The sequence below is a fragment of the Ambystoma mexicanum genome, chromosome 10 (assembly GCF_040938575.1).
Source record: "Ambystoma mexicanum isolate Mex_15411 chromosome 10, UKY_AmexF1_1, whole genome shotgun sequence".
In the NCBI taxonomy this organism is placed as follows: Eukaryota; Metazoa; Chordata; class Amphibia; order Caudata; family Ambystomatidae; genus Ambystoma; species Ambystoma mexicanum.
The window spans coordinates 1155912465-1155940086 of NC_090932.1; the positions used below are offsets into that span (position 1 = coordinate 1155912465).

General features: G+C 44.2%; 1 protein-coding gene across 6 annotated transcripts in view; it reads right to left on the reverse strand.

Moving 5' to 3' along the window:
• The window catches only part of ARID5A (AT-rich interaction domain 5A), a 214062-nt gene that overhangs the window by 67407 nt on the left and 119033 nt on the right, over positions 1-27622 (reverse strand). For 5 of the 6 annotated variants that reach the window (XM_069619081.1, XM_069619082.1, XM_069619080.1 and 2 more), the window contains 2 exons: positions 5695-5872; positions 3306-3358 (listed from right to left, as the gene is read on the reverse strand). The exons of the other annotated variant lie outside the window; for it this stretch is intronic. In XM_069619081.1, coding sequence (XP_069475182.1) covers positions 3306-3358; positions 5695-5833 — 192 coding nt within the window. In that variant the 5' untranslated portion in view covers positions 5834-5872. The remainder of the gene's footprint in view (positions 1-3305; positions 3359-5694; positions 5873-27622) is intronic. 6 annotated transcript variants of the gene reach the window in all.

The window sequence follows — 27622 nt, forward strand, 5'->3', positions numbered from 1 at the left end:
GAAAAGCAGTTACAGAAGGATGGGGAAGCAATGACATTCTAAAACAGCAACCAAGTCATTTTCTGACCCTTATTAACAGATCAGGATAGACTGAAGTTGAATCACAAACAAATCCTATTCTGGAAAAGAGTTGGGGCAAACATTTTTTAGAGCTATAAAAGCCTTCCTCCCACCAGTATAATCTTCCTGTCAAAGTGGAAGCTTGATTTTAACTTGGAAGATATCACACTTCTTACACAGAAATCTTCTAGCTCTAGAACCCCGGGACGAAATGGGCTCAGCAATTGCGTCTTTAAAAATGACATAGATAAATGGGCTCCGATTTTGTCATTTAATAATACTGTGCATACAGAAAGGACCCAGATACGTGGAAGTCTTCCCTTATTATCTCCTCATTTACAAAAAGAGAAATAGGGTACATCCCTTAAATTATTGTCTGATAGTGCCTTAAGGCGCTGATAGTAAACTATTTTCCACTGTGAAATTATCCGAACTAGAGCACTGGGCCAAAATAGCACATTGCCTTGACAGATTTCAAAATGGTTTCAGGAGGGGAGTAGGAACGACACCACCTTCCAACAACAAGTATGGAGGAAAGGTGTTCCACCAATGCTTATAGTGAGAATCGACCTCTCCCTGGAGTTTGATACTGTTAATCGGCCACTCTTCTGGGAAAAATTAATTGAATGGCAGATTCTGGATGGTTTAAATGTCATCTTGATTCACTTACATTGTGACACAAAAATTCAAGTCAGGTCAAATCAGCAGGGTGTTGTGACTAAAGAGTTCCCTGCACATAAAGGATTGTGGTGGGGACGCATTTTGGCCCCCTGCCTTTTTAATCTTTTTTTCTGAGTTAGGTGATTTTTCATCACTTCTTTTATTGCCCCCATTTGGATAGATATAGGATCTGCTGGCTTGTTTATGCTAAGGATGTTGTTTTAATGGACCATGTGCAACTTGATATACAACATTTGATCAATGCTTTCCACCAATATACGCCAGATAATGATCTGGTAATTAATGCAAATAAGACCAAAATAATCAGATATTCCGTAAGCAGTTGGAAAAAAATGGTTTTGTGTGGAAAATTGGCAACTGTCCACTTCAAGTAGTAAGTGGAAATAAGCTGTGTGCAATCCATAACAAAGGATTCCTACTGACAAATCTAAGGGGAAAAGTAATTCAATTACTATCCCAGATGAAGAGTATGAATCTGAAATATGGTAGTTTTTCAATAATCCCCTTAGTGAATTTTTAGAAGTCTTAAATTATTCCGTCAATGTACGGATTAGGAATTTCCCACAGGGTTGGGGAGTGTGCTTTTACAGAAACAGCCAAAGATTTCGAATAAAAATGGTTGAATGGACCCTTTGTTCGAATTTGGCCAGTACCAAAATACCGAAATCGCATAATGTTAAACAAGGGAGCATGGGTTGTGGGGGTGTCCCCCGCAACCTTTGTTCGACATTATGTGTTCTGGGGTGACAGGGGTGTCCCCTGCTTCCATTACATGGAAAGCAGGGGACAATAAATAAAAAAAGGAAGGAACCCACAGTGTTTGTTGCCGGCCATAACTGGGACACAGAACTGCTGTCGCAGGGAGAAGTAAGATGGTGGTTGGTGAACGCAGGTACGTGGGGGTATATTAGGGTACTTTAATGGGGTAAAGAGATGGGAGGGTAGTGGGGATAGAGGCATGCAAAATTAGCGGATTCAAACGTTTCGGCCCCGGTTTTTCGTGCTGCGGTAAAATCCACCACAAAATTACAATCCAAATCCACTTTAAGATAGAAGGCTGTTTATGGAGGAAGACACTAGCATATCAAAGTGCTCCATTTCCATCATTAGGTATGAATTGGCTGGCTCCAATGGAAAAAGTTGCAGTTTTATAAGTGCTTTTTAGCCCCTTCAAAGTGCACACTTTTCTTGGACCTTAAAAAATGAATGTGTGAACAACTGAATGGAGCTCTATTCAATTTCAAATACATTTGTGAATGTATTGTGTCCATCTTCCATTTATCCACATTGCTAGTGTCGAACCATCTAGTAGCGAAAGGGAAGCTCTTAGAAAGAGATTGGTGCAAAACCATGAATTCAGGTAGAAATGATACGCTCTTCAAGAACTGCACTATATGTGAGAAGAGTCTGTGTATTATAACGTGATATCGAAAGCAATTCGCCAACGCCGATTGCCGATCACAATATTTTAGGTGGAATTTACTACCAACTGGAGAAATGTGTACTATTCGATATAAAAACGTCATTATTAGGGCTCTGTTCCTACTGTAAACAGACAGGCGAAATCGAATCACTTCCTCATCTATTTATGAAATTAAATGTACTGTTGTAATCTGAGAAGGGTCTTGTTTTCGAGATTTGTTCACCAGGAGGATTGGCTTAATGAGGATCACTTTTGGTTTCTTATGCTCTCTGGAAATGAAATTATTATTAAGTTATTGTAGTTGCTTTTATACAGAATTAATGTAATTGCTCTAAAATGGTAATTGGACATGCTTTTGCATTGCATAGAAGTTATGATTCCACATTTGTACTGTAACTTTTTCTACTATGACATTATGTTTATTTTTGATGACTGTCGTTTTGTTGTAATGGGTTTAGCATGTTTTGTATGGCAAATATTGTGTTAGGTTTACTTTTCACCCAATTCACTAACAAACAAAAAACTCCTTTTCTTGTGAGTCCTGACCGCCTTACAGCACGCTCTGCAACTATGGTAATTATGCATTCTGCTGTGTTTGTCTGTATCTGTCTAGACTTCATAGTTTAATTAATAATAATAATTTTGCATTTTATATACCTGCTACGAACCCTCAGGTATCTGAGCGCTGCTTATTATTACCCACTGTGTGTGGTGTTTATTTATCGACCTCGGAAGAATGAAAGGCACAATTTGGCTCTGACGAGATTCGAACCTTTGTTAGCAAGCTCTGCATGGATGTGAAAGCGAGCGCTCTACTCGCTGTGCCACTTTAATTTTTTCATCATTATTTTGCTTCAAGCCTTTTCGCAAATACATGTATTTCTGATAGAATGTAAAGGTGTGCACGTTTGCTTTTCACTGAATATTGTCCCATATGAACTCTTTTTAATCCTTGTGATTTGAACAGAGTGTGGTTGTGCATAACTCTTTCAAAACCCAGGGGGATGTCTGTTTTGCCATGTAACAAAGAAGGAGCTGTTCACTGGGTCTCTGAGATTGCGGCATGTTGTGCAGAGGGGGAGTGAGAGAGCAGAGAGACAGGCAGGTGAAGACAGGCAGGTGATTAATGGTGTAGTCTTACCACTTTGTAGCCTCCAAGCTTCTCTGCTGCCTGATGCAACCGCCACAAATTAACTGTAAATACAGAGAACAACCAAAGCTTTTAGAAGATAGTAACAATTCCAAAAATGAGTTCATACTCTTTGAGCTATTCCCATCGGGATGCTCATGCCATCCTACATAGTTGGCAAAGGCACTGGTAGAGGAAGTCCAAACAACCGTGGTCGTAGAGTACTATCATGGCACTACTGGACAATCTTACACTACCGGAGTCTTACAGCATTGACAGGCCCTATAGCTCTGTTCTTGGCACTGCTAAAGGCAGTTCACACGGCTGGAGTCTTATAGCAATCTTGGGGCACTGCAAGAGGATGCTCACACAGCCAAGGCCCCATAGGACTGAGAGTGATTGGCTATGAAGAAGAACACTCTTCCGTAATTTGGAATGCGGCTGTTTCTTACAAGATGGACTCTGCTCGGAGTAAGCTTAAAGCCTTGGCTACCTTATAACACGGAGTGGGGCAAAGTTTACACTTGTCAGAGCTCTGTTTTCTGCCACCCCTTCTTGTGGTAGAATGTTTAGCCTTCGTGGTCTTCACTAAATGCTACTGTGCAAGGACTATTCGATCTCTGCATGCCCCTATAGCAGGATACAGAGATTCCAGACTTCCCTCTGTAATCCTGTGCCAGGATCATGAGAATTCACTCTTTGCCAGGACTATCAGAGTTATTCCTGTCTTCTGCTTTGTATCACGATTATCTGATCTCTGTCTGTCCACTCTGCCCTGTCTCAGGAGTATACTCTGCCTGTCCTCTATACACTCTGACAGGATCACCATTGTTCTGTCTGGACTTTCTTCTCCTATCCACGGTAAGGGTTATCACTGCGCTGCTTGCCCCTGTATCTTATTTGAAGGGTAAATAGATCCCTGATTGACATTTCTACTCCTGTACCAAGAGAATCCAAGCTCTACCTGTCCTCGCTACTGCTCTGCCAGGATTATCTGAACCCTGCCCTCTTCCCTTGAAGGATTATTAGAGCTATATGTATCCTCTATGTTGAGTTACCAGGATTCTCATAGTTCTCTCTGCGGGGATCCAATGATTATTGAAACTTGGGGTGCTCCGTCTGCTCTTGTACTAGGTGTATCATTGCTCAGTCTGACCCCTATGGTCTTCCCCTAGGATTATCACACCTCTGTCTGCCTTTGGTACTCCTACATCAGTATTATCATAGTGCTGTCTTCCACTTCCCATTCTGCTCTGCTACCAGAAAGATAAGAGCACTGTCTGACCTTGCTGCACAAATAGAGGTATGTCTGCTTTGTATGCTCTTATGTCAAGATTACACCATATCTGCACGCCCTCTCTGTTCTTGTAACGGGATATACCTTCATACTTGGGAATTGCTCCGTTTACCCCTAATCTTCCTATCCTCTCACCCTCTATACTAGCATTTGCCATTGTTATCAGAGCTCTCTGTACCCTCTCTTCTTTTTTTTACCCTTATTGTGAGAGCTCTGTCTGCCCTCTGCCCTTGTACAGGGATTATCAAAGCTCTGTCCATTCCTCTTTTCTCTTGTTCTAGCTGGCCTGCTGCACTGCTGCCAGCATAACCAGAGCTCTCTCTGCCCGCTCTAACCTTGCATCAAGATTATTAGAACTCTGGCTTCACACTTTGCCTTTATAGAAGGATTTTCATACTTTTACAGTCCTCCTAGCTCTTGTATTTGGTGTATCATGGCTCGGGTTGCCATATTTCCTCTTACATTTAGATTATCAAAACTCTGCGTGTACTCTTTGCTATGGTATTCAAGGTGTCAGTCCTCTGACTGCTGTCTTTGCTTTTGTGTACACATTATCAGTGCCTTGGATGCCAGACCTCCATCCAGAGTTTTAGAGATCTGACTGCAGTTTTTGTTTTTATTTTCAGATTATCTTGTCTGTCCCTCTGAATTTTATATCAGGATTATCAAAGACCCTGTTGCCCTCTATTTGCCCCTATACTTTCAGCGCCCTCTGCGCTTGTGCTATGTGAGCTCTGTCTCTTTCTCTCTTGCTGTGCCAGCAGTGTTTCTTTTGCCTGCCCTCTGTTAATGCACCAGGATTAGTAGAACTCTTAACTGCCACATCTGCCTTTACATCAGGGTTGGCCGAGCTTTGGGTAGTCTCTCAGCCCCTGTACTAGGATTACTGGAGCTCTTTAGTTTCTGCAGCACTGTCTCCTGCAGCAGTTGAATTAAGGATACATCTCAAATCTCTGCCTTTGAACTTGGATTATTTGAGCTTTGTAGCCGCTCTGCCCCCATGGTAAAACATTTTAAGATATGTCTGTCTGCCTCTTAACACGTGAACCTGGAATATCTCCCCGTTGCCCTTCTATACCTGCCTCTGGAGGTTGGAGGACCTACTTTGTTTAAAGCCCATGTGTGGAAGTCTCTCAATGGGGGTTTTCCGCTCCTTCATAAACCTGTAGAGACCGACGAGAAAGGCCTGCTCCTCCTTGTCACTATCACAGCCGGGACCATCCTCCGCTCCTGCATCTTCCATTGACGACGACTTCTCAGATCCGCTCAATTCAAGATATTCCTGTAACGATTGGAGCCAGAGATGAGGATGTTGATCTGAGATAACACCCAGGATTTATTTACACACAATTCCATATGTTACTATTGCTTCCTGCTCTACGCCTATTCCGTTGTCATTCAAACAAAAGGAGCAATGTAACAAATCTGCAAAATTTACATGGCTGTGTGGCAATAGCTGGCCTGGAAAGGTGGACGTCAGAGTAAAAGCTTCTATACAGGCCACCACAGCTTTCACAGTCCCTTTACCTCACTACTTACAAACAATGCTCAACCAATGGCTATCTAAGGTAGCCCTTGCTCTCCCCTTACCAGACTGGCAGAGCTTAAGGATTAACCCTATAGAAGCGATGGGGATACAACGATCCACATGCACAAATAGTAATGCTCTAGTAACTACTCTTATTGGCTAAGTGAGGAGCCTGTAGCAGTGGTCGAAAGATAATGTAACAGTATTACTATTTTAACTGCACTCAAAAGCTAAGTGAAAAAGATTAAAATTGGCACATACAGAATGAAGTAAAAATGCAAAACGTGGCAAAAATGTGTATCATAGCGAAGTTTTGAAATGTTTTTTTTAAATTGTGTATATAGGTAAACCAAGTTCACCTTTACACATCAAATAATAAAAAGAAAAACAATTTGACTTCGATTCAATTAATTCACCCTATTAAATATTCCATAAATAATTCAATAATTCTAACTTAATTCAAAAATACTATCAATTTGATTAAAACATCTACAATAGGAACAATAAAAGCAATATGTCATTTAGTTTCTAATAGTGATAAAATCTTCTTACAGACATTATAGACATAAGTTAAAAGAATCTAAGAGTTTGAAGTAAAAATCTGGGACCAAAATGTATCCGCCGATATTGGGGATAGCATCCACATAATTATGATAATTGAGGTGATATAATGTTTCTAGCGCAGGACATTGAGTAAGAAGGTGACTGAATGTTTCAGACTCTTTGTCACATAGTCTGCAAAATATATCAGAGAGAGGTAGCTTAATCCTAGGTCCTATGACCATAACATTCTGCAATAAATTAAATGTAAGCTTCATGATAAACAAACATAAGGCAGGGTCAAAAGTATGTGTAGTGCAATCAATAGAACAGAGGAAAGAAAAACTCTGCTTAGCACACTGCGCAAACATTTTGTTAGAGGAAATATGATTAATACTATGAATTAAGTCCCATAGCTGGGCCTTTATAACCAACAGTTTCCTAAGATCTATCAGTTTCATCAAAGGATCATAATTCCAGCCTATGGGTGAGATGAAAGTTATTGCAAGAAGAAACAAATTCACGTATCACCTTATTATTATTAGGCAACATTGTACAGCCATCCAAGAAATAACAAAAAATGGTGTCGCCTTTGTCTTCCAGTATTTTCAAGTATAATAGGCTACGGTTAATCTTAACTAAAGTAAGTAATGAATGGACACCAAGCCTAATTCCATCCTAATCATCTTGACTGAGAGACACTGAGGATGACCTCCAAGGCTTACCCTCAAAAGGTTTAAGCCAGACTATTTGTTTATCAGAATACGTTTCTGATCAGTATATAGGCCCTGCAATAGTGCTAGTTTTATAGATTTTAATCATACCCTCCAATGAAAATCCACCATTTGTGCATCTAACATTTTTAACCAAACTAAACCTACTAATGGCCCTCGGAGTAATATAAGATTTAATCACATCAGGAGACACAGTAGCAGACAATAGAATACCCAAATAGGTATGCTGATGGACAACATTGATGGACGTGTCATCTAAGGTCCATAAACACTTCTTATAGCTATTACTATTGGTGATCATCATGATTTTAGCCTTGGCCATATTGATCTTCAACTTATTATCCTTGAAATATTTAGACTATGCTAGCAATGACCTCTGAAGTCCAAAAGTGGTATTGTCCAGTAGAATTGTCATCCGCGCAGCAAAGCCATGAGATCTAATGTTGTGCATATCAGCCACATCTACATTATATAACATGGGCACTGTAATGACTGAAGAGGGGTCTCTGTACTACTACCCTTTATATGGTTGGGGAAGAAGCAGAGGCACCCCATCCAAGGCTTTCAAATGGTAGTAATGGCCGAGCAACCAAGGCTGAGACTCAAGGGAGATGATGCAGGCTGGTTCCTAGGTACAGGGAATCCCCAAGCTCCCCACAATGGAATGTCCACACACTATGTTAGGTGATAACACAGTTATTTTATTAAAGGATACAAAGTCATGTAGCTATATACAAATAAATAAGACTCATTTTGTACTAGAAATCTAATCAGGTAACTTAACATATACAGTTCGATATGGTACCACTGTTACCTCTAACTTTAGTTATAATGCTCCAACTGTTGACAGTTATTAAAAAAATGTTTAATTATTAGGTAAGGGTTAACCTCATGAATATTAATGTAGAAAGGCAGGTAATACTTCTAACATTTCTTTAGTGTAAAAATACAATACTGCGTGAGGATCCCTCCACCTGGGAAACCTCTAAGGATAAGTTAAGCTGCACTTTATGTTGTACATTACAGCCCAGCCAAATATGTTCATTAATAGTCTGCTTTTGTTTCTACAGATCCCTCTACCCCAAATACCTTGGAAGCCAAAGGGGAACAGGATCCAAGATAAATCTGGCACCCCGGAAGAATCCTGAGGATGGAAGATGATCTTCCTTGTCAGAGTACCTTGAGTAGCTTAAAAGGCAAAGTCGTAGAGGTTCTCTGTTTAACTCGACGATGCCCCTCGAGGATGGACCCGTTTGAAGAAAGAGTCGCTGGGAAGTTGGTGTCAAGCAGCAGAAGGGTACCAAGCAGTGTCGGAAAGGCAGCAATGCAGATCTGTCGCAGTGGTCTCCGTTGTCTGGTTGCAATGCCGTCTGTGGATGTCCTACAAAGATGGATGTAGAAGGTAAGTCCTTTGGTGGTCATTGATGACTTTCAGTGGCAACGGTGCAGTGGTAGTAGCTGGTGTCGGGTTTTGGTATTTCGCGGTTGGCTGCCTTTCGGTTCTTCTTTGCTGCAGCATCAGCACAGATGTCAGGGTGGCTTCTAGCGACTTGGACTCGAGCAATGGGCTGGACTGCAGAATCTCACCAACTCTGAATTCACGGGACACTTTTTCAGTGCTCTGGTGGGGAGAAACCAACTGGTTGGCAGTCCTCTACAGGTAGCAAGCCTGTATCTTTTGCGGCACGGAAAAGTGGACAGATGTCAGGGCTGCAGTGGCACTGGAAGATTTCTTGTGTTACTTGGAATTTTGGCACCTCTGGGTGTCAAGCAGCACTATACCAGGGTATGCCCTCTTCCAGGTGATACACAGCAACTTAGCTTCCAGCTGTCACAAATACTCCTCCGGACCCTGGGTAACACAGATGGACTTCTTGGCTTCAAGACAGCCAGGCACTCCTCTTCTTGACTCATGAAGCTCCCTTTTCTGGACGTCAGGCACACAGGACTGGCTTCAAGGACATTTCGGGTGAAGAGCAGCAGTTGAACAATGTTCCCTCGTAGCTACGGTAAGAGGTTGCATCTCCATATCCTCTCTGGTTCAGTCCTTAAATCAGCAAGGCAGTGTTTGCATTTCTTGAAGAGTGGCAGCAGAAGAACCTCTTTCTCCAGCTGGATTCCAGGATACAACCATCTTGAGACTTCAGCTTCTTGCTTCGGTTTCGACTTTCAGCTTCTGTCAAGCAGGTGAGTGAGAGGTTCCTTGTTATATAGAAATCTCCCCATTCACTCAGCTGACCTAGGCTCAGTCAACCAGTCACACACAAGTGCATTCATGCAGGCAGCACCCAATCAGTCTCACAGGCATTCAGCCCATTCACCCAAAACCAGATACCCAAAACACAGAATGTGGATTGAAGGCAACTTCCCAGGCTTTCAAAGCACATACTGTACTCATTACAGTTTCAGTCAGGGCTGGCTCAGGCATTGTGTCACATAACCAAAACCGGACACCCACAACACAGAATGGGAATTGACTCCACTTTCCATTCATGCAAATCCCACCCCAAGGGTGAACCCACACAAAGCAGTCCTTGGGAAGGCTCTAGCCAGTCTGGCAGGAAGCAGCCCAAGAGCCATGTATGGTCCTTTCACCCAACAGCCATTCAGCGAAGGGATTGGAGCCAGGGCTTCTCAGGACTTTGAGAAACAAGGGATAAAGGCAAAAGAAACCAAGAGGCTACAGTGGCCATCTTGCTTTTGTATAGGAATACATTGATTCCTATGGCAGGGCCTCGGTATCCCAAAAGTGGAGGATACCCAGAGCCACTGTTGAGCCAGCATGTAGCTGGCACCAGCCCATACCATGCTCTGTGGGCAACACACATGTGCCCAAAAACATACACTAGGGGTACACGGGTGTGCCCCTACCCATGTTTGCCTTAAGGGTATCCCATGGGTACTGTTCACCAAAAGGTAAAAATGAAGAGCTGAACTGCCAGGGGTCCAAACTGGACTCCTGTACAGAAAACACCTAGAGAAGGGAAAGGACAAGGTCAAGGAGACCCTGTCACTCCAAAAGCGTTTCCAGCATGACAGGCGCTAACACGCATACTTCCTTAAGACCAGTCATAGTAGGCAAATTATTTGAAGATAACAAGCCCATCTGACTTAATCTAATTGAGACTGAGGTATCAGAATAAAGTTGAGTGAATGGTCCTAAAAGCCAAGGGTCTAACTCCCAACCACTCAATTTACCCCACAACCTATTGCGATCGATAAAATCAAAAGCTTTGAATAGTCAATGACTGCTAAAAATAAATGAGAATCCTTGTTACATAATGTATTTCAAATGAGATATTGAACACTGCAGATATTGTGAATCATTCCCATACAGCTTCGGAAGCCAATCAGTTGCAGAGGGGTTAAGTGGGATTTATTGAGGCAAGTTCTGAGTTTGTCCAAGATGACATTACAAACAAGTTTACTGGCTGCATCGTTCATGGCCAGTAATCTACAATTATCAGGATTTTCCCTGCACCCTTTCTAAAATACTGGAATCAATATAGATTCTCACCAAGAATTCGGGATAATTCCATCTCTGATAACCCTTTTAAACAGCTTAGTCAATATCCCCACCCAAAGCAATGGATTTCTCTTAAAGACCACATTACATAATATGTCAGAACCGGGGGCTGTAGAAGGTTTGAGTTTCTTAATTACGTCAGCAAATTCTCCTCATTTACGATATCTCTATAAGAAGGTTTCACCCCATAGATTGTGAGTGTGCGTGGATTGTTTGTGGGCTAGTTACAATAGAGAGTAGTGGTATAATTGTTCAACTCTTGCTCTGTAATCGGGTTAATTTCTTTCTATTGAGGTATAAATTAAACTTTCTAAAGAGATGCCAAAACTTCTTACTATCCTTTCCTCTCAGCACCTTATATATTAACTGCCATTTTGCTTTCCTCATTGAAATTTTATGAGAATGTAAACAATTCTTCTATTTCATATGCAAATTCCTGGTCATATTATTTCTACAATCAATATCAATATTACCTCTCATATATTGTTTTACTAATCGAATATGAACGCATTACTCTCTTTTTTGTTGCAAGTTTTGAAATATTTGCCCTTTACTCAATATCTTTTTTCCTAAATAAAAATAAAGTTTATGCCAATATCACACACACTAAAATGGAATTAGTGGGATTTAATTCTACAAAGTTAACATTTTCTAAACAAAGCTAATCGTTTAGCAAAGAAGCTCAGCTTTTTACAAATGCTATATAAATGATTCAACAGGTTTTAAATAAAAGCCCCCATTTTAATAAAGCTATATTTATTAAAGAGTTTTGGAAATAATTGTTAACATGTCATGTAGACTCCACTGTCACATCCTGTTGGCAAAACCTCTCCCCTTTTACCATGTAGTAAATACTTTGTTGTGCACACGAAGCAAGTACCGAATTTTCCACAATTTGTCCCTGAAACATTGCAGAAAGAGTCAATATGCAGCTCTGCCATCTTTGTGAATTATTTTCCTCGCAATCCGAGAGTTGAGGGAAACAGGTGTGCTCACTCTTGCAAGTCTCTGATAGTAAATGCGTCTCTAATTTGGTTTATTATTACCCCTTTGAACAATTAAACTTTCGAGGTGGTGTGTATTGATTAAACACCTGTGGGGTGCTAGCTGTTGTACTGGATCAGATCTAGCGGTTTCGTGTGCTGTGCTCTTGCTATACAAACACAAGGTCTGCTCACTACTGTCAACCCCATTTTGTAATATTTCGGATGTGAAACTTATCTCGGTTTCTGGTGACACATTTCTGGAGAGCACCCAAGCCAGTGGTTTTGTTTTCAACTCCTGTTTTGGCTAATGACAGTTTGAGTGTAAATGTTACTATGAACCATCCCCTCTTTACACGTGCGCGCCTCGGTCGCAGAATGAGAACGTCGGGCTGCGTATGACCACCAGATTCTCAGAATACATGAGTTGCTGCCAGGGCTTTTGGTGAGGTGAGAAATCAGGAAGGTGGTGTGGTCTAACAAGTCGCACAACAATATTGGAAGGGCCTTATAATAGTCAGATGTAACTAAGAATACGTTTAAAAGATGAGTGGGCCTGAATAGGGAGTCGAATCTATTTTAAAAGGTGTGTTAAATATAAAGTAAGAAATTGTTTAAAGACTGCTTGGAATTCTTCCCCATTAAAGGGCAACTTCAGAAATACCTGAGCAGGTTCCCGGTCTGAGATGAGAGCAGCACCGTTCTAACGCTTGGAGCTAATTGCTTAGGTACCCTAGACATTCTGGTCACTTGCTCAAAGTATAAAATAAAGGAGTGGTTATGACACCTGTGTAAAAAGGAGGTCAAAATGCTACATCGTCTCTTAAATCTTGCGCTGGAACTAGAGGTTTTAGGGAATTTGTATTTTTGGGATTTGCTGCTAATATAGAACATATGGAGTCAGATGATTTCTGTAAACGGGTAATACCGGGGCATCATACATTCCTAAGTGTCGCTGTAGTGTACCTTTGGCTTATCTAAGCAATTATGGATTGAAGTCAAGGCATCCACTGAATAATGCTCTAGTGTTACCTTGTAAGTAACTAAATGAATTGGATGGATAGTAAACACAAACTATGGTGATCTATGATGGGATTCTTTGCTCAATTGGATAGTTTGCTGAATCTGCGTAATTTTAAATGAATGTGTATCTCAGATGAACTTAGAAAAATATGTATTTTTGTCAGAGGAATAGAGAGATGAATTTGAATTAATTTGAACAAATGTAATTGTTTTGTTCTTCAATTGTGTAATAGGATTATTATTTATATATGTTAAAAAGTTAGTTTGTAAACTATAAAACATTGATAAAAAAGGAATATAACAAATCAGTTTAATTGGGAATCCACAGCAGACCCTTTTTGGAAACTGCCTTTGCTGGACCACAGCCTTAAAAACCCGTGTCCTGGTTTTTGGGAGGCCATTGATCGCCGCGTGAATATGCGCACAGGAGTTACATCCCCTAATGCTTGCAGAATCCCAGCTGTGAGCTACGCAAGAGATTATATGTATAGACATGCCAGTGCTTTTGCCAACTAAAGTGACTTTGCTAGGGTATGGATGGTACTGCCTGCCGGCAGGAATGAGCTCAAATTTCGATCATGACATAAAGCACAGAACAGATGGATTTCAATGCTCATTTAGCAACCAAACTAAATAATATAATTGTTACGAACCAAATACATGCAGAATTAGGTTGGTGATATTTCTTTTTGAAATTAGATGATATAGTCAGTAAATACGTTTTTATCATTACATAATTCATAGCAGTAGAAACACAACAACAAGAAATAAAAGTTAATAAAAGAGAGTAAGCTAAGATTGGACAGACAATCACATCGTTACCTTCATAAATACAATATTTTATATGCATCTTATAGCACTGACTCCAGAAACCATGGGCCTTTCCCTGAGTATTAGATCGATTGTTGACATTGCATACCATAATAGAAAAAGACATATTTTATCAAAGGTTATTTCTCAATAATCACTATCTAATTCCCCATTCTAAGGTTTCAGAAGCTAAAAATGTCCTAAGGGGAGACATCTAAAAACCAGTTAGCTCCAAAAGAACGTCATGTAGAAATATCCACAATTTAGTAAAATGGTATACCAAATTAATGTTGTTACCAGCTGTAATACAGTCTCAAATGTTAATAGTTTCCAGCGTATTAGATTCTAGATTGCCATAGACCATTAACGTCTTCTTGCGAATGGCCTCCAGACTACTGCATTTAATCAAAAGATGCTTAGTGGTTTCCAAGACAAATTCCCTCTTCAATTGCTTTCCCCTCCAGGGATTACATTTTATCTTCAAGTATTTTCAAAGAATAGCATTGTCAGGAAAAGAGAACATGTAAGCAGTAAAATTAGTAGCTAGATGTAGAGATATGATATAAGAGCCACTAGTGGATTTAGTTGCCAACTCTAGCATATTTTGTTTCCAGTCAAAAGTCTTAATACAATGACGTGTTATTTTTTTAGTTTGCAGATAGTTGAACATAGCAATTGGTCCCGGTAAATGCAAACTCCAAAACCGGTTCAGACAAACAATGTTGTCTAATACACATCCTTTAAGGAAAAACACACAAGGATTATATCCCCGGATTGTTAAATGGAGTAGAGAACCTGGAGTCAGATTGAGACATTTACAATAAAAAAAAATAGGCTTCTCGCCATCAGTATAGAACCAAGTTTGCATAAGTGGAATTCCAGGGGTCAGATTACAGAAACTTTGCACTGGTGCATGCATTGCCAGAGATGACTTGAGGGATACGAGTTTGGCCTGCCTGATGGACAATTTCCTCTGACACTTTCACATGGCACAAGCCATGCACGACTGTGTGATGCTCATCACCATCAATATAATCGACAATGACACAATCAGGAATGTCCTCGCATTGATGTAGTTCAATGGTTTTCATGAAATGAAGTGCCCCAACTACTCTCCTCCCGCCTCCCACCACCAACTCCCCAGCACACTATCCCCCTTACCACTTCCAACCACCAACTCCCCTGCACACTATCCCGGCTCCCACCACCAACACCCCAGAATGGCTACTCATGACAATCAGTGTCTCAGAGTCCTTCACAACTGTGTCCTCTTTGCCTCCCTGCCAGCCCCCGGTGAATGTGGGCAGTGAAGGTGCTGTGACTGATGCATAGGTGTGCTTTGCTGTGACCCCTCTGTGGGTGTGGTTGAAGCCGAAGGCACAGAGCCTGTCCCCAGATTTTGTTGGCGTTGTACCTCCATGCTCTGCTGGATGGTTCTTCAGGCATCTCCCTGACCCTGTGGGCATACAGTGTCAGGGCAGCCGGGCTGGCAGTTGTCTCGCCCTGTTGCGCACAATCTCCCCGCCTAGTCACTAATCGAGGCGGGGAGAAGCAGCAGCTGCTGTGGTACTTTCCTTGGCTCCAAGAACAAAGCATCATCAGTAAAATCAACACAGCCGGTGAGTTGGGGAGAATGATACAAGACTGGTCTTTGTTGAAGCCAAGGTTGCAAGCAGAAACATTGTATGCCAAGTGCTGGAACGAACATTGTTAAAACGTGTGTGATAAAAGGCGCAAGTAAAGTTGAACTGCTAATGAGTGTTTGAACTTTGAAAGCAAAAGATACGATACTTTTAATAGACTGTCCGGCACCGTGTGTGTGCTCAATCAAAGGTCTCTGTAATGTATCCAACTGAGAAGTGACAAAAGTGAAACTCAAAGAATTATAAAGGAACTGTAAATCGGAATGGTCCTGCGACGGGTCAAGCTAAATCCTGCCCACAGTCAAAAGTCATCGATTATGATACAGTAAAGAAAGTTTGGAAAAACAAGCTAAATTGGTCCGAGTCCGGTGGAGGAAGACTAATTGAAGGTTTTGTGTTAAAGTGGGTCCCAGCCCATCAGAGGGGGCCCAGGGTGCAAAGAGAATCATCAGAGAAGTTGTGCATAGGAGAATCCTGAGAAGAAAGGAACTTTGAATGTGTGTTTGTTGCATCAAGCCCTCTGAGGTAAGAGACTTAGAATAGCAAAGAGACTTTGGCACAGAAGGCCCTGGTACTGAGAGTTTGGAATGCAAAAGCCGGAGTATGTGCTAGTCTCAAGTGTGCTGCCTTGTCCCATGCTGGAAACATGGGTAAGGGAAGCTAATGGCTTAACTATCCTGACTTATCATTTCTTGAACACTTTTGTTTTGTATAACATTGTTTTTTACACCATTTGTTTTTAGAAGTAAGGATTGGCAATAGGTTTATTACCCTAGGCTCTTTTATTTTGACAAGACACCACTAGGACTGTGTTATTATTTGATGGTCGTAGCTTGCTCCCAATTTTAGACTTAGCGATGGCTGTGGAGGATACCACCAGGGGGCGCAGACGTGATGTAAGCTTAATCCATCGTCTCCCTCTCCAGGCCAGATCGTGCTCGGAATAAACACAGAAAAATAAAGCCTACATCCCTAAAAAGCTGCATTCAGCATCAGGAATTGTCAGAGCAGGCGAAGTGCCAGGAAAACCTGTTAAAGAATTGGAGCAGAAAAACCAGCATCAAGAAATCGCTTCGGGCCTCATAGCATATACCTAAAAATGGCGGACGCGCAACAGACTTCCGACAGGTGAGGAACTGGAAGTCCCTACACGGTCGAGCGGCAGTGAGGACCCACAACATGCGCCCAGAGGTGAGCGGCGGCTGCGGGTGCCCAGAGACACACCCGGTAAGCACTTTGGGGGTTGGGACTGAGTACAACCTGTTGCCCCTCCCTCAGAGCCTTCCTCTCTTCACTGAACCAGCAGCTCGCAAGCATTTAGAGCCCCTCGTGGACCACAAAGCAGTCGGTCCCCACACTTGGAAGAGGGCAAGCCCCCGCCAGTGCAGTAGGCCTTCCCCCGATTGACAATGAATCACATGTAAGCCGGGAACACCTGTAGGCATCCTCTGGAGTGGAGCCCCTTTAACTGCAGGCACTCTGAGGGGACGGGGTGCCCAGCACGGTTCTCCTTGGGGCAAAGCAGCACCCGAAGAGGCAGCCTTCCCAGGCCGCGCACTGCAACCCCCTGTTCAGGACAACACAAACCCAGCACCCGGAGCAATTTTTCAAAAAAAAACAAAAAAAAAGAAGAAAATGGGAACAAAATTATAACAATATAAGACTCCTGAGCAATCCATCATCCAGGCTGAATGAGCACCTCCAAATTGACATAACTCAAGCACAGGCCGCCCAACCACTCGAAACAGCACGCCACTTCACAGGAGGGCCCCTGTAGCCATGCCCACAGAACTTGGACTGGGGCCCTGAAGAGCCTTTTTTGACACCCAATAAGTAAGTCAGACATTAGAAGGAATATCAGACACTAGCCCCACACCTCAGTAGCCAACTACTTGGAACTGTCGCTTGTAGCAGCGGGCCGCCCACCTACAGCATTAAACACTGACAAACTGCTAGCATTGCTTAACGCCTCAACGCTCCCTAGGCACTAACGGACCCAAGGCACTGTGAAGAGACCGATAAACACTCACCCTCCAGGGGGTAACCCTGAGGTGCGCTCAGAGGAGAGATAGAGGCGGAAATACAGATTAACATTATCCTTGTCTAGACTCCCCCCATCAGCAAAATCGCAGCGGCAGGGAGGCAGGCACTCCTCCTCCAAAGTAGTTCTGCTCAACACCGTCCCCCAGGGGCCCACTCACCATCGGTGATATTATATTCCAGCAGTGACAACGAGTCACTGACGCTACCGGGGGAGAAAGCTGGACCCACGCACCCTAGCAACGTTTCGAACATTCAGCAGTGCTGACACCGCCATGGACTCAGATGAGGTCCAGACAGGGACGTCATTTAGGGGTCGCCAGAGGTCACAACTGCGACCTCTGAGATCTCCCTTGCAACCTTTTTTTTTTTTTTTTTGCAATGCAAGCTCCTGGCCTGTGGCCAGCACCATGTGGCTTTTTACTTCTGGAGCGGCTGGATTTCTTTTTCAGGCCCCTTAAAAAAAAGAACAACAATAAGAACAGGAGTGCCACAAGTCTAACAATTTTAGCACTAACCCTAAATAAGAAAGAATAGAAATACCAAATAATGTGTCTTTCTGGAATTCTATACAATAATTGCTAGACTCATTAAAGGTTTATTTCAGGCACACTTCAGGGGGTGAGTCACTGATTTAGTCTTTTCTTAAATGCCTCAACTCATCCTTCTGAGGTCGATAAATGAGTACCAACACAGGTTGGGTGATATTGGGTGTATATTTTTTCTAAATAAAACGCTTAAGCGTAACTGCTATATAATAACACATAATTACCATTTGGTCATGGACGCCTGCTTGCATTCACAGTAATTTGGTGATATGGGCCTATACACACTGATCTTAATGATTCATATGGCGATCCATTCTTGTATGAAATGTACATCACATTATAGTGATATGGTAAGCATATTATTTGTAGTGTACAATGCTATGTGATGCCACTTCCTGTTTTGTCAACGGGTGAAAGGTCGTGTTCCATCGCTTCCCGCGATATCACCTTGGGGTGGGGTCAAATGGCCTTACTTCCTGTGGTGTCATCAGGGGTCAAGGGTTGTGTGATGTCACTTCCGCTACCCCAGGCATTTTGGTGAAATGACGTCCCTGGGTCCAGAGCTCTTCAGAAATTCCGGGAAGCGACCTTGATAGTGCCACTAAGTCTGACATAAGGCTCCTGCTCGGTAAGATTAGATCCATCAAGTCCAGCCTCATGGCAACCGTCTCCGACTTGCCGACCAAAATGGCCAAGGTAGAAGACCGTCTGGATGCCGTCAAAAGCAACCAGCAATCAGGAGACATCACGTCAATGCAGTACGAAGCCCGCGTTCAGGACCTGGAGCAGAAGGAAAGGGACATTGAAGCAAAGCTCGATGACCTCGAAAATCGGGAGCGAAAGCCAAATATTCAAATCATGGGCCTGATTGAAGAGCAGGGGGAAACCCCAGCGAACCTGAAAGGCAAGGTTACTGCCTGATTCTATCACTATACAGTGAAGTAAGTCCCCCCAAGCTGGAGTTCGATAGGGTGCACAGAGGAGGGGGTCCCCCACGGGGAACCCGGTTGGTCCATGTAAAATGCCATTACCATGCCCAACGACGGGATATTTTACTGAGAGCAAGGGAAAAAGAAACAATAGAATTTAAGGGCTCAAATGTAAAGCTTTATCAGGACCTCTCTGCGAAGACTGTGGCTAAGAGAAGAGGATGCCACCACCTCACAACCTGGTTGCAGGAAAAGGGAGTTTGCTATTGATGGGGCCGCCCCTTCTCGCTGTCGTTCGAGTTCAGCGGCGAGGACTTCAGAGTCACTACAACAGAAGAAGCAGAAAGATAGCTACAGCACCTCTGGGGCCCCGCTCCAGGCTCGGACACGGACACCCGAAGAAGGCCCACAGGACCACAACAGGACCCAGTGCCAAAACTCCCAAGAAGAAGCCGGCCGCAAACAAAGTGAAAATATAAACGTTTGAATATTCCATGACGAGTTGAATTGCTCCTAATTTTGTTCTGTATCCTTTCTTCTGGCTTCTGCAAGCCACACATACAGGTGCTGGAACGCTTCACTAGGGACCGTTAACCTGGATGAATGAGGGATGAGTATGATTGACTTCTGCCTCTGCATAATGTTCCAATTGCATGTCTCTGCATACAAGTTCACGTTTTGAATACTTGCCTGGAGAGGGGCCCTATCGGAGTGGCCCTTTTTAGTTTAGGGCGTCTCTTATTGAGAAAGGGAATGCAACCTTTTGCATTCCTCGGGGACGGGAGGGAGGGGGGAAGGGACACTCAGCCAAACGAAAAGAGTTATCAGCATCACAATACTGTAACACATTTACATTCAGCATTAGCAAAGCAAGGTATCTGTACTATAGTGAATGAAGGAATATGTCCTCCAGTCAAGTTGCAAAGTTCAAGGGCTGCACACAAGATGATTACTAAGCAATATGGCGGGACCTGATAGTATAGTCTTTGGATCCCTGAATGGGAAGGGCCTTAACTCACCACAGAAGAGGTCTATGTTGGCACGACAATTTCAACAATCTAGACTGGACGTGCTGTTTGTGCAAGAGGCAAAATATTCCCGGGGAGGGGAGCGCAGAATTGTGGAAAGGGATATTGGAGACAAAATATCTGCCTCCGGCCCACAAAAAAGAGGGTGAGTTGGGATCCTGTATAGGAAATCTCTGGGGCTCCAAATAGAGCAGACGCACAGAGACGCCCAGGGAAGATATGTGGCTCTTAAGGGGAGACTAAGGACGCGATTGATTACTCTTTGCTCAGCTTATGCCCCACACCAGAACCAATCAGGTTTTTTTGCTCCACTGTTGGATTTTTTCGATGATTGGAAAGTGGGTACATTGGTCTGTGGGGGGGATTTTAATGTGGCAGCGGAGGGTGAGCAACCTACAGGGGACAGATTCCTTAGCCAGTTAAGGGAGCACCACTTAATCGACACATGGCGTACAAGCCATCTGGGTGGGAAAGCCTTCACTTTTTTCTCTCCCCGCACCAGACTTTCTCAAGGATAGATTACCTTTTGTTGGGGGCTGAAAGCAAAAATGAAATTTTGAGAACATCCATAGAAGTGGTGGCCTGGACCGATCACGAGCTATGCACGCTTGATTTGGCCCCCAAACCAGGTCTGAAAAACAGTGTGTCTGCAATGATTTTCTGTGTAGAGATTGTTTAGGGAGACCCTAGCTGACGCCATTATGAGCTATTTTGAAACGAATGATGTGGATGGGATGTCACTGAACACGATCTGGGCAGCTGAGAAGGCCACGATAAGGGGAATTCTGATAGCGAAGGGGGCATCCAAGAAACGAATCAGGCAGCAAAGGGAGTTAAAGCTCAGGTCGGACATCTCTCGTTTAGAACGAGAACTTCAAAAACACTCGGCCCAGAGCAAAGAAGTGATGAGCCAGATTAAGGGATTAAGGGAAGAATTGAGGGATATATTTTGGAGAAAGGGGATAAGGCCCACACAATGCTTGCAAATCGACTGCAAAAGCAGAGAGCGGACAGAGCGGTACGCAAAATCAAAGATGAGTGTGGAGCTGCACTCACAAAGCCTCAAGAGATCGCAAGCCGCTTTTCAAGGTTCTACACAAAACCTTAACCGGCGGAGGGAGACAGCTCCCCCTCAGCAATAGATGAATACTTAGCTGCCCTCCCCCGCCCTCCCATAACTCAGGAACACCTGGAAATATTGAATGCCCCAATCACCACCCTAGTGGTACAAGCTGCTATTTCGAACCTGAAAGTGGGCTCGGCTCCAGGGCAAGATGGATATACGCCAGCTTTCTACAAGTCAAATTCCAACACCCTCACCCCTTTCCTCACTTAGTTTTTTAATTCTATATTGTCATCAGGACAAGCCCCCAAATCATTCACTGACTCGATAATTATTGTGATTCCAAAAGAGGGCAAAGACCCCCAAGAGTGCTCGCCATATCGCCCGATTTCCCTCATCAACGTTGACGCAAAGATTTACTCCGGCATCTTGGCCATTCGCCTAGCCCTTGTTCCCCCCCAGCAGGTCCACTCTGATCAGGTGGGTTATGTAAGAGGAAGGCAGGGAGTAGACAACATCAGAAAAACCTTAGATCTCATGGCCAGCCTTCAAAAAGCAGAGGACGATCCCCTCCTTCTGTCGTTGGATGTAGAGAAGGCGTTCGACCTCGTCGAATGGCCTTTTCTGCGGGCGTTACTGAAGTGGGCCGGGGTGGGAGCAGTGTGGACTCAGGGGGCAAAAGCACTGTATCGCACAGCCCAAGCCAAGATCTCCATCAATGGCATCTCCTCCGATCCTTTCCCCCTCACGCGGGGTACTAGGCAGGGCTGCCCACTCTCCCCTCTGATTTATGCCTTGGTTATCGAACCCTTTGCCCAAGCCATCTAGACCAACCCATTGATTCACGGCATGTCAAGGGGTGGCAGGGAATACAAGTTGGCCATGTTTGCCGACGATGTACTGTTTATCTCACCCGGCCGGCAGAATCCATCCCCACCCTCTTTCATGAACTGTCAAAATATAGAGCCCTATCAGGCTTCCGGGCGAATCTCCAAAAAACTGTGTCCGTTCTCTTAAAAACAGATAATGCACTACCCCCGACACTAGTAGCGATTTGGGGCTTCCAGGTACAGACACAATCCGTTAGATACTTGGGATTGAACATTACTGTGTCCCTCTCAGATTGGGGCATAAACCAGAGGTCCATGTGTAGATGATGGGCAGATAGGATCACTTTGTCGAATGATAGACCATAGTCGTGGCAGTTGTGATTGGAGCAGGGGCTGGGTGGGGGAGGATCCTCAGTTTAGCCTGACTAGGGAGAGGTGTGAATGGGAGCAGAAGATGCAAGGCCTACAAGGAAATGGGTCAATTTCCCAAAAAGGCCTATTCTTCTGGATCAGAGTTGTCCAACACTGTGCCTGGAGGGCCGGAATCCTGGCGGGTTTACAGGATATCCCTCATTAATATTCAGGAGGAAAAATGTGCATACATTTAGAAGCAAACTGTGGGGCTGGCCAGGGGTGGCGAGAGGCTCTTCAAAAAGTGATTATGGTGACATCTAACAATAGAAAATATAGCAGATATGGGATCTGGGGGGCAGCAACAATATTTGCACTCAAGGGGTGACTCTGCAGCAATATTTTTACTAAAGGGGGCTCAGCATAAAAAGGTTTGAATACCACTGCTCTAAGCTATGATACATGCTTCAGAAGTTTCGCTCAAGCTGGAGCATTATATAACTTGGAAGGAGCTCTGTGCAGTAACAGCTCAAGCCTCACGCCATTTGTTTTGTTGATGGCTATATATGTCTTGGTGTTTACATACTTTTGTTTGTTAGGTTGAGTATTGAGACAAAGGAAAAACCAGAGAGCCCGGTTTACATTACTTGTTGAGAACAGTTTCATGCTGAATAACTATCAGGGATGTATTTAAAATGTATAAATGTGTCATTCTTAGGTTCACAAAATGCTCTTTGCTTTTATGCAAATCGCCAAGATTGTTTCCCGATGTTGTATGCCACTTGCCGTGGGCTGGGGCACTGCCCACCAGCCCCGCCCCCATAGAAGAGAAGGGGGCGATCCCAGAGTTACCTTTTCCCATTTCCAGCACTGTATAAGACCACGCCACTTCCCCAGAATCCACCAGGTGTTTTTCTCTTTCCTTCTTGGCACGTGCCTTATCTTTCGTTGCACAATCTTTTCTCTGCTGGGCTTTGTGAAGAAAATATTACACACGGCAGCATTTAAGTCCTGTGCATGGCTTGGGGCACAAGGAGAGATCGGAAGGGGGTAAGACACATGATATGCTGGACCCCACAGCTACTCCTCCTATGAGTGAAGGATGGAAGAGAACAGCGCAGCCCCCACAGGCTCTCTGGCAAGCTACCAGGCCAGGTTGGAAAATGGAGCAGTCACAAAACATAAGCTGGGACGGGGGCTGGAGAAGGAGAGGGTCACTCGATACTCGACAGGGCCATCTTTAAATTGTTCAGTGAGCAGGGCATTGACAAATTCGGGCCCTCGTCTCAACAGGCCTGGCACTAATGGTTGGTGATGAAGCCCAAACAAAGCAGGCCGCTAACTCCCCTCCAACCCCCAAAACAAGCATTGGGAATGCCAACAGTTTTAGCTTTTCTGTAGGCATCGGAAAGGCATTTGCCAGGCACTGCCTTAGTGGTATTAACTGGTCATCAGTGATAGAAGCTGCAAAATGGTGCGGGTACCTGGGCATATAATAGCAGTGTCTGCCAGATGCCCTATACATATACACGAGCCAAAACTGTTGGCTTTGCCAATGCTTATTTTTAACAAGACTTCAGTGTCAGAGACGCATAATCTTATAAATCAAGCTGCTCAAGGCATACCTGGTCAAGACATTTTTATTACACCAGAACATTTCCAGCTCCATTTAAATCATTAACTCTCAGGTGATTGCTTTGAAAAAACCCTGGCAAGCACTTTGATTGCAAATTCCGATGGTAAGGCTTGATAAAGCTAGCTCAAAGAGAGCCGAGGAGGATGTGTTTTGGGCTGGGAGGGGCAGGAAGTGGGCGGGAATGGCCATAAGGATTACCACGCGCATGGGCAGGCAATGGGTGGGCAAATAGCCCAACAACACATAACAAACTTTGTATACCTCCTCATATGCCATTTCTTCCTAGCTGTACTCTAATGTAATAGATTCAGCTTATATGTGTCACTTTAGCCAAAACTAAAAGGGAGGCCCGTGCCACTGACTCTATAGGGCCCGCAATGGCAATAACAGAACCATGAATAGCATGACGGGCTACATTCTGGAAAGCTTGGCATGCGATTCTTTGTGTGATCTGGGCGGTGATGTACTCCCTGTAGAAAATAATCACGAAATTACCAGCAAGCTGTGTGGTTAATTACATTGCAAAGTAATTCAGCACACTGATGCTCTAGAAGGCTGCTTACAAATATCTATGCAAAATCCTGTGTTTAAAACCAAGAAGCGTCACTCCTCATGCTACTAAAAGTTCCCACCACTCAAAATAATTCTCACTCACAAGTAGTACTATTCCTTAAACGGAAAACCCCCAGTGGATTTCCGAAACTTAATGCATGTTTTGTTTTTTGTGGAACTGAACTTTGTATTCCCATCACGCAGGGCCATAGGATGCATGACTTGAGCAGTGATTGAGAGAAGATGATGTTATCATACAGCTTTAACACGGAAGAGAGATGCAAGTTAGCCAATGTCAGTGATATATGCAGCCAGTCCTGGCTTTTAGGTTCCCATCTCACTGCATGGCTGTACATGTAGGTCTGGCTTTTGTAGTAGCAAAAAGAAGGTACACAAGAAAGCAGGATGCAAGTCTCTCTTTGTAGAGGTGTCGCGAGAGCTCCCGCTCTCGCGAGACCTCGGAGCGCGAGGAAGCCCGCCCCCGCGGGTTTCGCGCGCACAGGAGATGAGCGGGGAGAGCGACGGGGGTAGACGAGCGTCCCGCCGGCTCCTCCACAAACAGGGCCTGCATTGCGTACTACGCACATGGACATCACGGCAGCATACCCCATGTTAATTAGGCACGTTGGCCTTTATTGTTGACACATGCACGTTGCGTGCATTTATGCATGGAACTAAGAAGGAATAAACTTCTTGTTAAAAGATCCGCCGACTCCTGTCGTTACTACAAGTAATCTACTACATAAATTGGCGACGAGGATCATCACCAGAACCTACGCAGAATCATGCAAGGCGCAACACCACCGCCACCCTTTCTACAAACTCCAGGTAGGCCTGCCATCCCATGGCCACAATGGCAACCCTTGTTCACAACTTATGTGGAAGCTCTGGGAGGAGCGGGGTTCTCAGCGGCAAGGCGCAGGGCCATGCTACTCAATGCCCTGGGAGTGGAAGGTCAACGAGTGTTCGAGAGTCTCACCCCTATACCGGTGGCTGGCGATGATGACGATGTTTTTAAGGAGGCGGTCAGGAGAATTATAAAAAGATTTGCCAGTAAGGAGAACACAGTGCTCCATAGGATAAGGTTTTACACCCGAAAGCAAGAGATGTCCGAACCAGTGGACGATTATGTCACAAAACTGAGGGAACTAGCGGCGCTGTGCAGTTTTGGCAACAATGCAGAGAGTCTCATATGTGACATGTTGGTTGTGCACACCAACAGTCGCAAAGTCCAGGATAAATTCATTGTTGAGAAGGAACTGCAATTGGATAAAGCAATAGAAATTGCCAGAGCAGTTGAGGAAACGGCTGGAAGACGAAAGGAGCTTACAGGAGCCCAGGGTCCTGCAGAGATACAAACGGTGAGATTCCATTCAAAAAAAGAAAGGTCAACAATAGACACGAGAGAAGGAAGAGGGAACAGGAGAGAGCCCCTCAAGTGCCACAGGTGCACCAGCACGAAGCATCTAGCGTTCGACAGGGAGTGCCCAGCCAGAGACAAAGAGTGCTCCATCTGCAAACGAATTGGCCATTTCTCTATAGTGTGTCGGTGGAGAAACAAGAAAGTCTCCAGTCTCGACGCAGATCGAAAGGCAGAGATAGATTCTTCCTCAGAAGATGAAGGAAGACCCACCGTCATCATGGTGAACAGCACAAGAGCCAGAAGAGAGAAGCCCCACTGCACGATCAAAATAGATGGCAGGGAAACGAGGGTCATGGCAGACTCTGGTTCTGATTTGACGATCATACCCCTTCGGACCTACAAGGAAATGGTGGGAAAAGAGAAGGTGCAAGTACCAACCACGAAGCACAAACCCACTGTGTTCGGAGGGGCGTCAGTCGAACTGCTGGGATATATCAAGGGCAGAGTGGAATTTAAAGGAAGGGAAACCACAACCAGAGTGTACCTCAGTCACGAAGGTCCAGCAGTGTTGGGTTGGGATGACCAAGACAAGCTAAAAATCAGATTGGATCCCAGCACCGAAGATCAGGTTTTGTCGGTCAGGGTTACGAGTGGACACGTCGTCAAAAGTGATTACCCGACACTTTTCTCGGAGGAGCCGGGGCACATCAAAGGTTTCCTACACAAAATTGTGCTCAAAAGAAATGCTGTCCCGGTAAAGCACCGTGTGAGACCGGTACCAGCCACAGCAAGGGACACCTTTAAAAATCAGTTGGAAAAAATGAAAAGGGAAGGGGCCATTGAAGAAATTGAAGCATCGGAATGGCTGAGCCCGGTCGTGCTGATAAAAAAGCCCCAGTCACAGGAACTAAGGGTGTGCATAGACCTGCGCTGCTTGAACTTGGAAGTGGTCACTGATAATTATCCCCTTCCAAGCATCAATGAACTCATTCTCCTGATGAAAGAAGCAAAAATATTTTCAAAATTGGACATGAGAAATGCATATCACCAAATACAACTGCATGAAGAGTCGAAACCCCTCACAGCATTCATCACCCCCTTTGGGACATACCAATTCACCAAAATGCCATTTGGATTGTCATCAGCAGCGTCGGCTTTTCAACGCATGATGGATGTCCTGCTAAGGAAAGTTCAAAATGTGGTGTACTTCCAGGATGACATCTTGGTGTATGCAGCGGATGAGCAGGCACACGATGCTACGCTGAGAACTGTTCTAAGCAAGTTACAAGAAGCAGGGGTGCGACTACGGCATGAAAAATGTCTATTCAAGGTGAAGGAAGTAGAGTACTTGGGATATAAAATATCGGAAAAAGGTATCAGTCCCAAACAGAATCTCATGCAAGCCATAGCCAAAGCGCCGGAACCCACCAGTAAAGAGGAGGTGAGGTCATTTCTTGGACTGGCCGAGTACTATGCTAAGTTCATACCCAAATTCTCGGAGACCACGGCACCCCTCCGTGAATTACTCAGAAAGGGATCGGAATTTACATGGCAAGAACCCCAGAAGACCTCGGTGGAGAAGATAAAGCAACACATCATTGATGCACCCTGCCTCCAGCCATTCAATCCGTTGTGGGAAACAGTCGTCACCACAGACGCCAGTGCATATGGACTAGGGGCAGTCTTAACTCAAAAGAAAGGTGACACAGAACAGGTAGTGGCATTTGCCTCGAAGGCCTTATCAGAGGCGGAACAGAACTATTCCACCATTGAAAAAGAAATGTTGGCCTGTGCATGGGCGGTGGAGCATTTCAGGACATACGTGTGGGGCATGAAATTCAAGCTGGTGACTGATCACAAGCCCCTCATTCACATGCTTAGCCCGGGAGGCACTAAGGTATCCAC